The sequence below is a fragment of the Falco cherrug genome, chromosome 5 (genome assembly GCF_023634085.1).
Source record: "Falco cherrug isolate bFalChe1 chromosome 5, bFalChe1.pri, whole genome shotgun sequence".
NCBI classification, from domain to species: Eukaryota; Metazoa; Chordata; class Aves; order Falconiformes; family Falconidae; genus Falco; species Falco cherrug.
This window is the reverse complement of record NC_073701.1, coordinates 71,795,951-71,812,592: the sequence shown is the minus strand read 5'-3', so window position 1 is coordinate 71,812,592 and position 16,642 is coordinate 71,795,951. Positions and strand designations below refer to the sequence as shown.

The 16,642-nt window shown below is 40.9% G+C and overlaps 1 protein-coding gene across 2 annotated transcripts in view; it reads right to left on the bottom strand.

Moving 5' to 3' along the window:
• The window catches only part of PPP6R2 (protein phosphatase 6 regulatory subunit 2), a 106,937-nt gene that overhangs the window by 52,891 nt on the left and 37,404 nt on the right, over nt 1–16,642 (bottom strand). For both annotated transcript variants that reach the window (XM_055711561.1, XM_055711559.1), the window contains one exon: nt 5,986–6,231. In XM_055711561.1, coding sequence (XP_055567536.1) covers nt 5,986–6,212 — 227 coding nt within the window. In that variant the 5' untranslated portion in view covers nt 6,213–6,231. The remainder of the gene's footprint in view (nt 1–5,985; nt 6,232–16,642) is intronic.

Sequence of the window (16,642 nt, the reverse complement as noted above, 5' to 3'; positions counted from 1 at the left end):
CAAGTGGTTCAGCGGTACTAAGCACAAAGCAGCAATTCTGAACACCAAACTTCCCACTGAGTGCTGGTTCTTATCCGTGTTTCCTAAAGCAGTTTTCATTTATTATCAAGTGATACAGATTAAAAATAAAACTGGTCCTTTAAAGTTTGAGCACTTTCTCTCTGTAAGCAGAGCCAGTTTTCTTTTTCCTTCCACAAAAGCAAAAAGAAACTTTATTATGTATTTTAGTAGCAGCCAACTAAATTAGTAACATTAAAAAAACTACAGAATACTCTTGCTGCAAATGCACTTTCATTCTTTAATCAGTACATTCACTTTCTAAATAAAAACTGTGCCATTCCACAAGACACACACACAACAAATTTCCCACTTTTAAAAATTATGCAAGATCTACCACTTTTCGTAACTTCAGACACAAGCCAACTCCTAGATCAATATAAAACACTCCTGCAATAATACCACTGTTCCTACAACACAAAGGGAATACCTTCACTTTTGCAGAACAGTGAAGCTGAAACAATCTTTCAATGCATAGATATTTTTTTTCCCTAGCCTCAATCTCAAAGGAAAAAAAACCCACACAGAAAAGAGCTGTGGAAATGACTGGGTGCCTCTCACACCTTTACCACCTTTGCAGTAAGACCTGGGAGTGTGTAACAGAGCCCAGATTGAGCATTTATCTGGGTTTTTTTGTTCTTAGTCAAAATTACTTAAAATTTCTGCTCTGACCCTCATTAACAGAAAGTCAGGAACAAATCTTAACAGCACCTTCCAAACTCAAAACGGGACCCTGTGCTCTGAGCTTTGATCTCCCACCTTCCCAGACACAGCATGTTTCATATACCTGGCAACGTTTCCTAAGCAGGTGACCACCTATCAGGGAAGAAATTGTAGAATCATTGTAGGTCTTTAGAAATATCAGCTCAGTTCTTGGAGTGACAAAACAAACACATGGATCGCTGGAAATCACAGAAAAGGAACAGACAGGAAAACCACTGTGTCATTGTGTGACTTGACGATCTGCTCATATTTCAAGTACAGCACATTTGAGCACGCCACTGTATAAAAGCATTGCTAGGACCGTTGTCAGGGACCAGGTACCAGAAAAGGAAGACCTTTTCATCTGATCCCACATGGCCATTCTTGACATTTGCACCTATTCTGTGAGGAGACCTGCAGCTTGCTCTTCAGCTGACTGACCGCTTGCCTGTTCTTCCCATGGGTTTGCATTAGCTGTACCCAGGAGCTGTGCATATGTGACTTCCATCCCAGTGCTGTACACATGGCTTAACTGGCGGGGTGCTGTGCTGGCCCTCTGCTCTTTTCAATTCACAGTTCAACTGGAGCTCCCTTTCAGTTATCGTGCTTTCAAGTGCATCACTCTGTGCCCACCTTTACCCTAATAACTGTTATGGGTTCGGTTTTCTTAAGTTCACTGAGTAAGAATTTTTATTTTGGAAGAAATTCCATACCTCAACCTTCTCAATTTAAAGCCTTACTTTACTCATCACAGTTCCATTTGGTTCTTAACAAGGAAAATACTTCTTGCTCTGGTAGCACATAAAGGGTGAAGACAAGTGCTACAGGACAACAATAACTTCTCCAGTACATACACTGAATTGCTTCATGTAGAGCTTTGTGCCCTGGGTCATGAATACACACTTGCGTTCACCGTTTATCGAATATATTCAGCATACTACCCAGGAGGACTCCAAAGCCTTCTCCAAGATGTGAAAGCTAATTTGAAGCCCATCAAAGTGCACACGTAATTTGGGCCATTAATCATGGCACAATCAGCACTGACTGCATTTGCTTTATTACTGCTTGGTCATATAATATCATGAAACTTTTATACCTTTTAACTAAGTTAATGCAAAATTAGTTAAAGGTAGTCTTATCAACTTTTGATGTTTAGAATTCTTCTCCCCTCTTATTTCATGCATGAATATATCAAACAGCACAAGGATCAGCAGTGCAAAACCAGAAAGCTGGAACTAGCCTTTTTCCCTCATCTGTGTTTTTCTTTAAGGAGTTACTAATTGATGACAGAACCCTTCTCTGTTATCCCATGACAGCTTGTTTTCAACAGTCTTTGATAAGGGACCTTATCTTTTTGGACTGTGCTTATGCCACATATCACCATAATCCATGTGTTTCACCGACTCCATCAAACTCAGCTCCTGAACAAAAGCAGTACTGTGTGATGGCTGAGTGCCTGCATTTAGAAAGGTGTCTATGAATCATAATGCTATACCATAAATTCTTCCATGTGCACAATGCAGAAGCCAGATTTATGGGCCCAGAGGCCCTTCTTAAGAACTGGTGCCCTATTTGCCATTTCTGGACAACTGTTTAAAGGTTGACCAGGTCAGAAACTCCCTATTCCTTCAAATCACTAAGGTGAATACCAGCCACTCCTAAAAAATATTCTACTGATTCTGTTTCACAGATGCTCCAATTTAAGACAGTTCCTCAAGACTATTCCCTTGTAAAGGAAGACACCACTTGGGAATCTCCCAAGAAGTCTCAGAAATGAGCATGCACACAGACAATGTAGTTTTATTTTCTGCTATGGTCCTATGTTCCTTTACACTTGGATCACCCATCTGCCCCACACATTCTCAGAAAGGCTTCCTTATTTTTAGGTTTAGAGTAGTAGTGGTTTTGCCTTTAGTGAACTGCTTCCCAAAAACCCCTTCATGCAGTCTCACGGATTAACTCACCACTATACCCTTTTCCATATCTGGATACAGCTTCCTTTTCGTGAGGATGCACTTTTACCTTCAGTGAGTTATTTGTTTTTAACCAACTCAGTTTTCTACATTAGGATTTTTTTTTTTTACATCTTTGAAATATAAGCTCTGCATTTACCATGAGCCACCAAGATGTTTCGAGGCCAGCTGCGAGCTTTTTACCCTTACACAGTATCATTTACTTCCTAACTAGCCTCCTCATATTTATGTAGCTCCACTCCTAAGAGTTAGAAAAACAAACCCCAAGCCCATGACAATGCTGTTTACGTCTTTTTTGTTCCTATGAGGACATTAAATCTGAGTACACTATGGTTACTATTACAAAGTGATTTTACAACAGTTACATTTCTTAGAGCCCACAAGGGTATATGAAGATTTATTTCTCCTTTTTCTGGCTCATTGCTCCATGCAAAAGGCATTCACAATTCCTAAAAATTCATGCACCGTGCCTCCCTGTGATATATATCCTGTCAACAGGGGGATAAATGAACCCTCTCATTGTTAAAGCACGTTCTGCTCTTGCAGCCTTTACGGTCTCCAAGTTTCACACTGTCAGATATAACCACCCTTTCTATTTAGGCACAGTATCCCAGCCCGTAAGGCTTCCACGCTGCAGCTAACTTACCTCACTCGACACCCAGCCCTCTATTCCCTAAAGCCCACTCTTACACCAGCAGAATCTACTCTGCCTTTCCTACAAGCTGTACTCTCATTACTGCATGTTCTCAACAGGTTTATGAGACACCCCAGTATGTCAACAAATTCATTAGAAATAGACATTACATTTCAAACAGTTTATACACTTCTTTGGTTGCCACAGGTCTTCATCTGGTTGCTTAGTTTCACACGCTAAGCTCAGATGGGGATTCACTGTTGAGTTTTCCTCTTTGCAGTTTCCCTTCTGAACTTTATGAACTTCCATCCTAGTGACATTTCAAAAATAAAGCATTTTGATGATTCCATTTCCACAGCACACATCATTCTGAGCTGCACCTCCTTCTGAACCTATAAAGTTTCTCCCCATTCCAGTTTAGAAACTTTCATAATCTTTTCTTAAGAGCCAAAAATTGGATTCCATTTAGATTTAGACAGAGTCCATTCTTCCTGCTTAGCCTTTATTTATTCCAAAAGTGTCCCCAGTTTCTAATAAGCTGAAACCCTCTTTCCCTCTCCAGTACCTCACCACACTTTGAAAATGCTTCTCTGCCCAGTCTATCTATGGTACTGGTAGTATTTCCAAAAAAACCAACTTCATAAGGATCAGCTCTGCTTATCCTGGCAAGCAGGTCACTATGCAGTTCTTGTTGCCATCAAAGACTCTCTTATCTGTCCATAGTGCAGAACCACACTTCCCACCACACTAAACTGGCTTTTCAAGCAAGCACCTTATGGGCTGCCCTTGGAAGAGGAAGAAGATACAATGCCATCATCTGATGAAGAGATTGGTGAACAAGACTGCTAACTTAAAGCCTTGCCAACACAAGATTTTCTTTTACCTTGCCAGCATAGGGGGACAGCAACACTGGAGGTTGGCCTCTCCCCACCACTGTCTACTTTTGTCCATGTGTTGTCCTCAATCAACCCCGGGCCTCAAGCTGCCTAATCATATGCTACCTTCAAAAGCTGATGAAAAGGCATATAATCCTGCCCAGAAATTCAAGGATGCCTGGGAGTAAACGCTCTCCTACTGAGCTTCCCTCTTCATTCTGGTTTGCATTAAGGGTTTTCTTCTTCAGATATCTGTGTTTGTCCCCACCTTCCCTTAATCTGTTTGGTTTGCAATAGGAAAAGGTTTTCACTTCCACCCTTCAGCACATAGGATCAGAGACATAAACCACCTTCTGATAGCAGCCACCAAAAAAAAAAAAATAATCTCAAAAGAACAGGACTTAAAAATACAGTGTGGTTAACTGAAGTAGTAGGGTATTCTGCAGTGACGTGGGCAATGTATGAACTAGTACTGGCATGGTTCTGGAATTCCTCACTCTCTCCTGAACAACGTACACCCAGATTCCAGCAAAGGACTGCAAGTTTAATGTTGTTCAGCATTTCCTCTGCTCTTTAACTCTTAGCACAAGGGAAAGCATCACCCATCTCTTCAATCAGACCTTCGGGGTTTGAGTTCATCTCTGATTAGCTGTGCAAACAATACGAACAAAGGGCTGCAGGAAGCACAGAGCCAGCCGGCCCATGAAAAGCCAGTTATTCTGCTGTAACACGTGAATCTGATACAGGAAATGCAAAAAGTCGAAAGGCTGTTGTGCACCACATCCCTGGTTTAAGAGTATCTGTACAAAATTTGCATCTGTAGGACAAGAGGATAAAGCTAACACTTCTGGTTCCTTCTAGTAATTCACCTTTCGCAGCAGAAGCCTTACAAATGCAGCCATATAATATTCTATATAACATAATTCATGGCATTCACTCACCATGAAAGTGTCACCTAACAGAGCTGATCCACTATCTCACCTAGTAATAAACCTAAACAATAAATCAACTTCTTCTGTGGATTTCAAGCAACAGCAGCAATAACCAGCACCAAACCATTCCCACAGTGACAAACTTGTCTGTTTCTATTTATTTATTTATACAAAGAGAAGCCTCTTGTTTTTACATAAACTTAAGAAAAACAAACTTCCCAAATCCAAAATGTAAATATTTTCAAGTATACATTTAATGAAAAATGTATAAACACAACCTGCTGTGAGAACCAAACACATGTGACGAGTTCACCACCATAAGAAATAGGCTCTTTACAGAGTTAGGCCCTCTCCCTAACTATATGATCACTGAAATCCACAGGTTTTGCATATGCAGCACATTGAAAATATTACATCTTTTATTCACTGTACAGCTCACTTTCTTTTGTGGGCTTGACTACTGAAAACCACTCTCAAGTTCAGAAATTTCTAACTTGGAGCAGAATGCTCTTTGCTTGCCATTTTGATAAAAACATACTAAAGGTACTTTTGAGATACCAATTATTTTACTTGCGAAGTTTTGAACAAACAGCAAGAGATTTGGTTTTTTGATAAACTCAATGTTAAACCATTAAAACAAAGAAACTTCTGAAAATTCACTACAATTAACAAAATGCTGTGAAATATTTTATAGTACTCAAAAGCTCTTCTCCCAGAACTGAAAAGGTTATACCCATCTTGCACCAGTGTTTTTCCAACATCAAGGTCTCTCATTCAGTTTTATTCATATAGGACAGAAAACTAATACCTACTTGAAGCGGACCTTCTCATCCATATCCACAGGGGGCTCATGCGTGATGAGGTTGACCAGCTCCTCCATGCAGTGCTGCTGGCAAAGGAAGTCCAGCAGCTTGCGGTTCTGAGCCTTACACTCCTGTAAGATGTCATCTTCATCCATCAGCTCGTGAAGTGTCACATCTTCTTTATCCAGCAGCTTGTCCACATGTGATGTTGTGTTCAAATCAAACTTCCAGAACATGTTGATGGGACACAACTAGCTATAATGCAAAAGAATACGAGTTAATATTCCATCTTCGCTATTTATTCCTGCTTTATAATTCTGAGCAGAATACCTTAACATAGCTGCTGGACAGCTTGTAAAAATCAGTTAAATTCTATGAGCAAAATTAACAACTTTTTGCACCAGAAAACTAGTACTACTTTGCTTACAGCTGTACGATATCAACAATGGACACAATATATGCATGAATTAACTTTAACTGCAAGTAGCTTGAAATGAAAATCAAAGATGATGTGCATACACAGAAATGCTTTGCTGGATTAGAGTCAAGGCTGGTCACAGACAGGGAAACCACGCTACTGCACTGTAAAAATTTGCATTAAAGGGTTTGGGATTTTTTTGCATTACTTGTATTTCAGAGTCATGCTCATCAGCCATAATTGCAACAATCGATTTGTTTAAGTGGAAGAAATGCCTCCAATGTATATATAACAGCTAGAGATAAATATAGACCATAATTGGAAAGTATTAAAAAAACACTACTGAGCACTATGCGCAATAACATCAGCAAACCTAGAGTTGAACTGCTAACAAATATAAACCTTATGAAATCCTAGAATACTATTAATCTTATAGACGTCATAGAAGTATAAAACTGCAAGTGGTCTTTTGAGGGGGAGCAGGGGTGTGTGTGTGTGATCTGCAACTGTAAGCCCTGCAACTCCAGAGCAGGGTGTCAGCAGGACCATTAACCTCCATGCTGTCAGGAACATACAGAGCATCTGTATCAGGACTGCATTTGTAGGAAGCTCCAAAATTCTGAACTATCACCTTACTGGGGGAAAAAAAAGTATGGTTTAGAGACTAGTAATTTATACTATCTAAAGGGTGTACGGCTGGGCAGCTAAAATCTGGTCTGTAAAATAATGCCTAAATTCTATTCTTGACCATCCTAAAACAGACAGTACTTCATCTCCCCGCAGCCACCTTTCAACCAGCGTAGGTCTGCACATTTTACTGCATCTTGGGATTGGGACTTACAGGTGTTTACCAATAACAGAAATGCCAAAACGCTACTATAAATCCAGAAATAGAAGGAACAGCCTTCTTTTCCTACACGTTCTGGATCTCAAGTCCTTGTAAATACTTGCCAAACGGAAACCCTCCTTGCCATCCCCTTCCCTCACAGGAAGTTTCATGTGGACATTTTACATAATCCCAAGTAAATACAAAAGATTTTCAAACAGTTATTTGCAGAAGTGCTAAAAGAAAGACACTGCATTTAACAAAAAATGACAAAGACCAACCTGAGCTGGAGCCTAGTCCCACAGACACACAGTGAGTTACTTTCCACAAGCAGAGATCAAACCCTGCCCCAGCTGCATTTTTTGTCCCCTCCAAGTCTCCCTGAGAGTGCCTCAGGGACCCTCTGCCTGAGCAGCGTTCCCCCAACCCTGCTCACAGTGGTTCAGATCATCCTATGTCCCCTCTCTGTATCTGCTGCAGTTTGCAGGAGTCTTCAGCGTGTCCCCAGAATAATACACTGCATTTCAGATGAGGTTTTACTACTGCCATATAGGTTAGGAAGAATATTCTCCTTCAGTTTTTGCTAAATATAAAGCATTGCACTTGGTATTACTCATTTTCATCCCTACTCCTACCCCTAATGCTTTCTTACCTCTTTGTTAGCTTGACTTTTCTGTATGTGAGCTCTAGTAATTATTTTCCAGTTAGCTTCCCTAATACACTTCAGCTTTTAGAATAGCTATCAATTATATCAAGACAAGAGAGTGTTCAGACTACCCCTAAGAAACTCTTCCAGTGGTCTTCCTCTTGCTTAGTAGATTTTCTCTTGCAATTTTGCCCTTTAACATCTATCTCACCTCAGGATCAGCTAATTCACCACAATTCCTCAACAAGCCACAACCTTTCACAATCCTGTTCCAGCTTTTGTGCTAAGTATCTTAATGATCTCCACAGAGAAACAAGATTTACTGAATTTCTTTTATCTAGAGTATCTGTTGCCAAAGAAAGAGCTCAGATTAGTTTGGCACAATTTAAATTACTGCTCTTGGTTTTATTTCTCAACGTTGCATCTTTTACTGTTCCCTACAGGGAGCAAATAAGGAGTAATCTTCATTCTTCCCCTGTAACACTTGCAGTATCTTCAGAGAGTACAAGATAGCTTCACTTCCTCATCAGGAGATGTTTGTACTTCAAAAAGCAGCTAGAGTCATTTAACTATCTGAGAATCTGTGTACTGCCTTTCATTTCTGGCTCCCATACAGTGTTTCAAACTAAGTTCTTCCCCAGACACTGTCTCATCCTCACTGAAACCCCACGGCTCTGCTACACATACAGAGGTCTAACAAAAGGAAAAGAGGAAGGAGCCCTGTGCAGGAAGAGATGGTCGACTCCCAGGTCTGTATGTTACACAGAAGATCAAGTGCAATGAGGGACCACAAAGAAATGGCACCATGTTGCAGGCTTTAGGGATCAAAGACTGTTTCAAGAAATAAACAATCATCAATGTGAAAGATAATGAGAGTAACTGTTATTGCCCATTGACAAAGGCAATAAGCACAGCTCAAGCAAGATAAACATTCTCTGCAATAATATCATTAAGCTAAAACACATTTGACAAAATGAAGTACACTGGATGAGAGATGTCAGTGTGCTACATTCCCAGATTATCTGTATATAAGCATGTGATTTTATACAACAGGATCACAGTGCTTTTTTTAACCTAACCCACATTGCTATTTCCGCAGCAGCAGGAACACTTGCTCCAACCATTCATTTTGCTTTTTCCAGCAACCAAAAACGTTACCACGCCTGATCTTTTGCCGGTTCCACTGCTTACATAACTATATCCAAGACAGAATTTTGAAATTATCCTTTTAAAAAAACAAACAGAAAACAACAGTTTTTCCTCCAGGAAGGTTTACTGAAGAAGCGAGACACAGCTTTCTAGTTACCACAGCAGGGCAATTTAAAAGGCTGAAGACCCAAATTTTTTAATTACAACATTGCAGCGCAGCTTTCATACTGAACCACCAACTGAAGAGCTTATAGGAACTACCAAATGAAACATATTAAAAGGAACACTGATTTTTCATTTTTACCAATTAAATTATTGACATGCATTTTCTGTCCTACCTCAGTTCAAGGATTCTTCACTTGCGCATGTAAGTGTCTAAGGATCTCTAAAAGAAGGATTACCTTATGAAATTCAGGCTATTTTTTCTTGGAATAGCTCCGTTACACAAGATATTTGGTAACAAATTAGAGCTCCACTCAGTGCTTCAAAATTTGTCACAGATAACTTCAATTTCAGAGAGCTTTTTTCCATGTCAACATAATTCTTTCTTTTAATGTCTCTATCACAGAGATTTAGCAGAAATCAAGAAAACCATTGCATGTTTGCCTCTTGTGACACAGAGCTGCTGATGGGATGAAGCCCTGTTTGAATGTGGTGGTGTTGCAATACTAGATAATGAAGGGAACATTTAAACTATGAACTATCAGGCCATCCAAAGTACAGTCTCCTTACACCTTTGTCTTCCTGCAGTCTTCCTGTACACCCCACATACTTGCTGGCTTTGGACTTCCAGCACGTTGAGACAGAGCTCACATACACATTATGGAGAAGTACATGGTCCCAATCCCAGCAGAAACAGAACTGAGATCCTGATCAAACATCACGTCCAGAAGACCCCTTTATACTTATCAAGTTCCTTTTAAACATAAGGCATCAGCCACTTCTAGCCAAACCTTGAGCATCATGTTTCTTGTAAAGCTACCTATGAATATCAAGGCTATAGGGTTTATTTGTGACAGTCCAAGCTCAGTTTCTGAGGGCAAAAGTGCAGGTAAGCTGTCCAAAACAAAAGCTTACCCAGATCTCCACCATGCCTATCCACTGCCATTTCCTAACAATCTTCCAAACTGCCATTCACTTAAGTTTAGGTTGATTCCAATCTTTTGAGAACTAGTTTCTCCCCTCAAAAAATAGCGGGAGAGGTGGCAGAGAGAAAAGCATTTTCTAATTTGAGCTGTTTAAATCAACAATATATTAAAATAAATTTAAAAGGTTAACTTTTAAATTACATTACAGCCACAAGCAAGAGCTTCTGCATCTGTCCATTCAGCTACTGAAAATGCACTCAAGAAACTGAATTTCCGAGTTGGGAACAGACATCTGAATGTTCAACCTACATGACACTGCTGTGACAGTAATGCTGTTTGGCTGTATAGTGTGTTCATTACAAACTGTTCTTCAGATATTTTTAACTAACTATGCTTAGTTACAAATTCACTGAGTGAAAAGCTGGCATAAAAGGTCTTAAATTAAGAATGTTTGGGTGCACAGTTAACCCAAATACATATATATTCCATACATATATGTGGAATACACACGTAAATCTCACTCTTCAAATTTAAACCCACTATAAATCTGTCAATTCTATAGTTTTTCCAAACTTTTAATACATCTATAGGAAAACCTATAGTCTAATCTATAGGAGACACTGATAAACTGGTCCTTAGGAAAGCAAGACAGCTCTTCTCTCAGCACAGAGCAGGCAGATCCTCTTTCCAACCTTCTTAAAACAAAGGTTGAGAAGAATTGCTGAGGAGTTTCAGCCTCTCCCAGTCCTCGCTGGCAGAGCTGGGCTTCTGGAAGACACTGATGCAATTCCCAGCATGCTGGGACTGGGTACAGCTGGGAAGGGGATGCCACCCTGCAGTAGGGCCTCTCCCATCATGCTGCCCAAAGCACATGCAACAACATGAGACTCTTCTTCACCCTCACTCCAGTCAAAAAAATCTCTTTTAGCTACAGTGCTCTTACAGGCTACTCAGTAAATTGCAGCAAGTAAGATCTGGAAATGATTGTTCAGGGCATATTGAAACCAACAGTTAGGACAAAGCAAGTGTCCAGGCAACCAAGTGAGGTTTTGTAATCCACCTAACATCTCCACAAGCTTGAAAGTAGAAAAGTACCATACACAAAAACCCCACAGAGACACTTACCCCACCTAACGAACCAACAGAATGAGTCACAACCTACAGGAGCCAGATGAACGGTCCTGGAAGGCCAGAAGTCAGACACAAGAGAAACAGTATGCATGTATGGGGTCTGAACTACAGTGCCTGTGGCAGCTGAGAAGTACAACAAAGCCTGAATAAGCAGCTCCTAGCACTAACAAATTCATAGTCACAGAATGGTTTGGGTTGGAAAGGACTTTTAAAGATCATCTGGTCTAAACTCCAGGGGCACCTTCCACTAGACCAGGTTGCTCCAAGCCCCATACAGCCTAGCTTTGAATGCTTCCAGGGATGGGGCAGCCACAGCTTCTCTGGGCAGCCTGTGCCAGTGCCTCACCACCCTCACAGTAAAGAATTTCCTACGTACAACATAGACCTGCCCTCTTTCAGTTTAAAACCACTGCCCCTCGTCTTGTCACTACAGGCCCTGGTAAAAAGCCTCTCTCATAAGAGGCATAAGAGGCTCATAAAAGCCCCCTTTATATATCGAAAGGCCACAATGAGGTCTTCCTGGAGCCTTCTCTTCAGGCTGAAGAACCCCAACTTCTCCTAGAAGCCTGTCTTCCTAGGAGAGATGCTCCAGTCCTCTGATCACCTTTGTGGCCTCCTCTGGACTTGCTCTAACAGGCCCATGTCTGTCTTGTAATGGGGACCACAGAGCTGGATGTAGTACTGCAGGTGGGGTCTCATCACCAGAGGGGGAGTATCACCTCCCTCAGCCTGCTGGCCACACTACTTTTGATGCAGCCCAGGGTATAGTTGGTTTTCTGGGCTGCCAGAGTACACTGCTGACTCCCGTCCAATTTTTCATCCGCCAGTACTCCCCAGTCCCCCTCTACACTTCTGCTCTCAATCCATTCATCCCCCACTCTGTAATGATACTGGGGTTGCCCCAACCCAGGTGCAGGACCTTGCACCTGGCCTTGCTGAACTTCATGATGTTCACATGGGACCACTCCTGAAGCCTGTAAAGGTCCCTCTCAATGACATCCCTTTCCTTTAGCAAATCAACTCCATTAACTCTGCTTAATGTCATCTGCAAACGTGCTGAGGGTGTACTCAATCCCACTGTCAGTGATGAAGATATTAAATATTATCAGTCCCAGTATGGACCCCTGAGGGACACCGCTTGTTACAGGTTTCCACTTGGACACTGAGCCACTGACTGTAACTCTCTGGACATGACCATCCAGTCAACTTCTTACCCATCTAACAGTCCATCCACAACCTGCATCTCTTCAATTAGCTGGCCAGAATGTTGTCAGGGACCATAACAAAGGCCTTACAGAAGTCTAGGTAGACGACATCTGTAGCTCTTCCCTTGTCCACTGATGCAGTCACTTCATTATAGAAGGCTACTAGATTAGTTAGACACAATTTGACCTTGGTGAAGTTATGTTGGCTGTCTCAAATCACCTCCCTGTCTTCCATATGTTTCAATGTCTTCCAGGAGGATCCATTTGGTCATCTTATCAGGCACGGAGGTGAGGCTGACTGGTTGGCAGTTCCTTTTTACCCCTTTTAAAAATGAGTGTGATGTCTCCCTTTTTCTAGTCACTGGGGACTTCACCTGACTGACACCACTTTTCAAGTATGATTGAAAGTGGCTTGGCAACTACATCAGCCAATTCCCTGAAGACCCAGGGATGAACTGCACCAGGTCCCACAAACTTGTGTATGTTCAGCTTCCTCGGGTCACCTTGAACCTGATCTTCACTTGTGATGGGAGGGACTGCCTTGAGGTTCAGGGGCTTGAGAGATGCAGGAGGAGTGATTACCATTGCAAACTGAGGCAGAAAAAAAACTTGAGTACCTCAGCCTTCTCCATGTCTCCCCTGAATAACAGGAAATGAGCTGAGAAAGACCAAAACCAGCTAGAGACTTGCTGAGTATTATGCACCCAATAAACGGTAAATACAATTTCTTCTTGCAATACATGACTTACAAAGATTCAGTGCTGTTTCCTGTTTATGCTGTCTTCAAGACACCTAATTAAACTTGAGGAACTTCTAAATACTAAAATATTAAACACTAGCAATCACTAATAAAGTCAAGGAATACAAGGTAACTGTACAGAAGAAGAAATGGGAGGAAGACACAGGAATATGAAAGAGTATCCTATTTTCTCTAGCAATTTATGGCATTGTACGCCCCAATAAAAAAACAAACCCAGGAAATCGAGTCAGGGGCATCTTAGGCATCTGATGGCAAAAAATAAAAAATTTGCAGATTTCCAGGACAAGAGAGCACAGAGAAATGGATGCTAACTGCCAGCTTTAACCATTTCCCAATATTAAGCTTTAAACAGAGTTCTGATCTCTAGTTTTAGGCTCTGGTGGGGGTGCTTAATGCAACTTCTGAATAACCTAACAAAGCAGTGCTCTCTCAGGCCTTTTCACACAGCATGAATGGGAGGGCTCGCAGAAGCAGAAAGGCACATTTTACTCCCTAGTGCAAAAGCTTTGCAAATAGTAGCATTGAACAGACCCGTGTAGGTAATAAAAGGTTAGGAAGTGAAGCATACTCTGTCCACCACAAGCAGCTTGGTCCTTATCAAAGCTGATGGTGCGCAGCTATAACTGAATGAGGACAGAAACAGAAGAGGCCCTCTCCAGGACCCGTGCCTCTTCCCCAGTAACTAAGGCACTACATGCTGGTCAGAGGAGGAGAAGAAACATCCTGTCTATGCTGAATAATCTTGCAGTCTGCATGGTTTCCTCTTGCAGAATTGCTGAATCTTCTTACAGAGCTCAGCTTGGTCTTTTTGTTCTTTAAGTGTAAACTGCTTTCTGCATTCAGTTCTTCATTCTTGTTGAGGAGGTGCCAGTCCTCAGAATAGTAGGCCGTCAATGGCCTCTTGGTATCCCCAAAAACCTACCAATAAGAGTATCATGACCATGTTCAACATCCAACAAGCTACTACATCCAAGCCACCTACATGTGTACAGCAGCAAAGGGGAGGGAGCCCTACAGAGGAGGTAAGCACAACTAGCCATCCCTCCAGCAGCTTTGAGCTTTCTTCCCATGCTTCTGCAGTATCTTAGAGTGCGTTGTGGTGCTCAGATCTGAAAGACCAGTTTAGCCAAGTGCACTTACTTTAAAATGTACATCTGTAGAAAAGCTGATAAATGTCTCTCTTCTCCAAAGAAAACACACTTTTTTTGCTTTTTTGGCCTTATACCTTACTGATGTGGTGTCATCTCATGGATAGTTTCAGGTCTTCAGATACAAAACAACTAAGAAGCATTAAGTCTGCTAAGAGGACTCAAAATGTATTCACTTTTAATTAGGTCCCCACTCAAGGCAAGGCTTGCTGTACAGCTCTAGCAGATTCTAACGAGATCTGTTATTGACATTTCTGATCAAAAAATCGATATAGTATATTCATACAGTTGCGTCATTTCTCCTGCTGCCTTTCCCTGATAATCACTAACCTCCCATACACCTTCCTGGCACAAGTAATAGTTGACAAAACAGAAACACAGTAACTGCTTCGTCAACAGATACTGAATCTCTGTCACCATCCTGTCCTCCTACTTCTATCCCTCTCTAACTGTAACTGCTAAACTATTTGACCTTCATCCCTAAGTGAAGACGACACTGGGCTTCAGATCTCAAGCAATGATTGACTGATACTTTCCATAAAACCCAGAGAAGTCAGGAGACAACAGACTGAACACTACGAGACATCACAAAGCAGTATGGAGAAACATTTCTCTAAGGTTTCTAAGTCTGCTATATCAACATATACCAAATCATTTACGGTCAATTAGCAGATACTACTGCCCTTCATAAACCTTCTTACATGTATTTACAGTTATTTATGTCAAGAAAAACATTAGAGTATACTAAAATGAAACTCCAATGTGCTGAGAGTTTCAGGGACACAACAGTAAGTAACAAGGCCAAATACAGGAGTGTTAGAAGCAGCTACCTAACACAGAGTGCTAAAGGGATGATAGGAATTGGACTTTCTAAGTATTTTTATTAGGAACAAAATCCTTCTAACTGCTGTATTTCAACAAACTGCTTTTCCTTAGATCTCGATGATGAAAGAGCCTATTCTGACATTAATTGAAGTACAGAAGTTTGTATTTTGAAAGAGCTTTCCATTCTGAAGCTATGCAAGAGGGAAAAGTTTCTCAAATGAAGAATGCCCATTTTTTCCCCCACAAGTTGTCATTATATAAAAGTTTGGGGCAGACTTTTAATGTAACCTTTAACACTGCTTCAAGAATGCATCTTCAGTGTTGAAAGCATCTTTACGTACTGTCAAGAATTCCCCAACTATCATTTTGCAAAGTGTTTGTTTACACTACTTTGAAACAACCACTTCTTTGCATCAGTTCAGAAAGTGGGGCTTTGGTTTCCAGGCACACTGATGCATTTTTCGTTTTCCTACCTCAATATAGGGCTGAGAAGGAAAGGGGAGCTTTTATTAACTCAGTAGGCAAGCAGCTAAACAGAGGCCAAGCCTCAGCTTCCAACATCAGCTTCTGGCCAATGACTACCTCTCCTTTCTGGAAATGAAGAGGCTTTTACAATTTTCTTGAAATACATTATCTTCTTTGGTCAGGATTTCTTCATACCTTGGATCCTCTCAGAAACAGCAAAGCAGCACCTCAAAGAACACCTAAAATAGCACTGAGGTGCCTTATCAATGCAGGAAGCAATCCACTATGCCAATCTTCAATGAGAACAGCCCCCTCCCAGAAGTACAGGACCTGAACGCTGGAAAGCAAGGCAAGAATGATCTTTTTCAGGGGAAACTGCCTCAACCTTCTGTCATCATCTCTACACAGATAATTTTACATCACACCTGAAATCTCATGCTTGGTAATTATCAGCAAATACATCCTATGAATATGCCTATGAATATGCCTATGAATACGTATCATTCTTCCTCCCACCCATGCTGAGTTATAAAACACAACTGCCTCACATTCACTTTCTCCATACCATCTCTCACAGACATGGCATGGCAAACAAACTGTTCAAGCAACACCGGACAATTCTGAAAAACTATTAAAAGCAGAACAAAGTATAAAGACAATATTCATCACACAGCTAGAGTGTAGTAAACAGTCTTACCTGACTACAGTGATTACATTAAAATCACTGCTTTAGGTTAAAATTGTTTAACATATACAATCCTTATGTATTTCTTAAGGAGCAGGATAAGTTAAAAACTTCAAGCTGCATATAGCAGATTAATTAAGAGAAAGTTGCTCTGTAAGGTAAGTTTCAAGAAATGTGAAAGAAAAAGCTATATTATAGCTTTTTCTATACATAAGAAGTTACAAGTTAAGCTTCAGTCTTGTTTTAATCTGATCTCCACACTAAAATAGTACCTTTATAAAACTTACCTAAAGCAAAAGAATGCAAACCAAAAGGAGCAT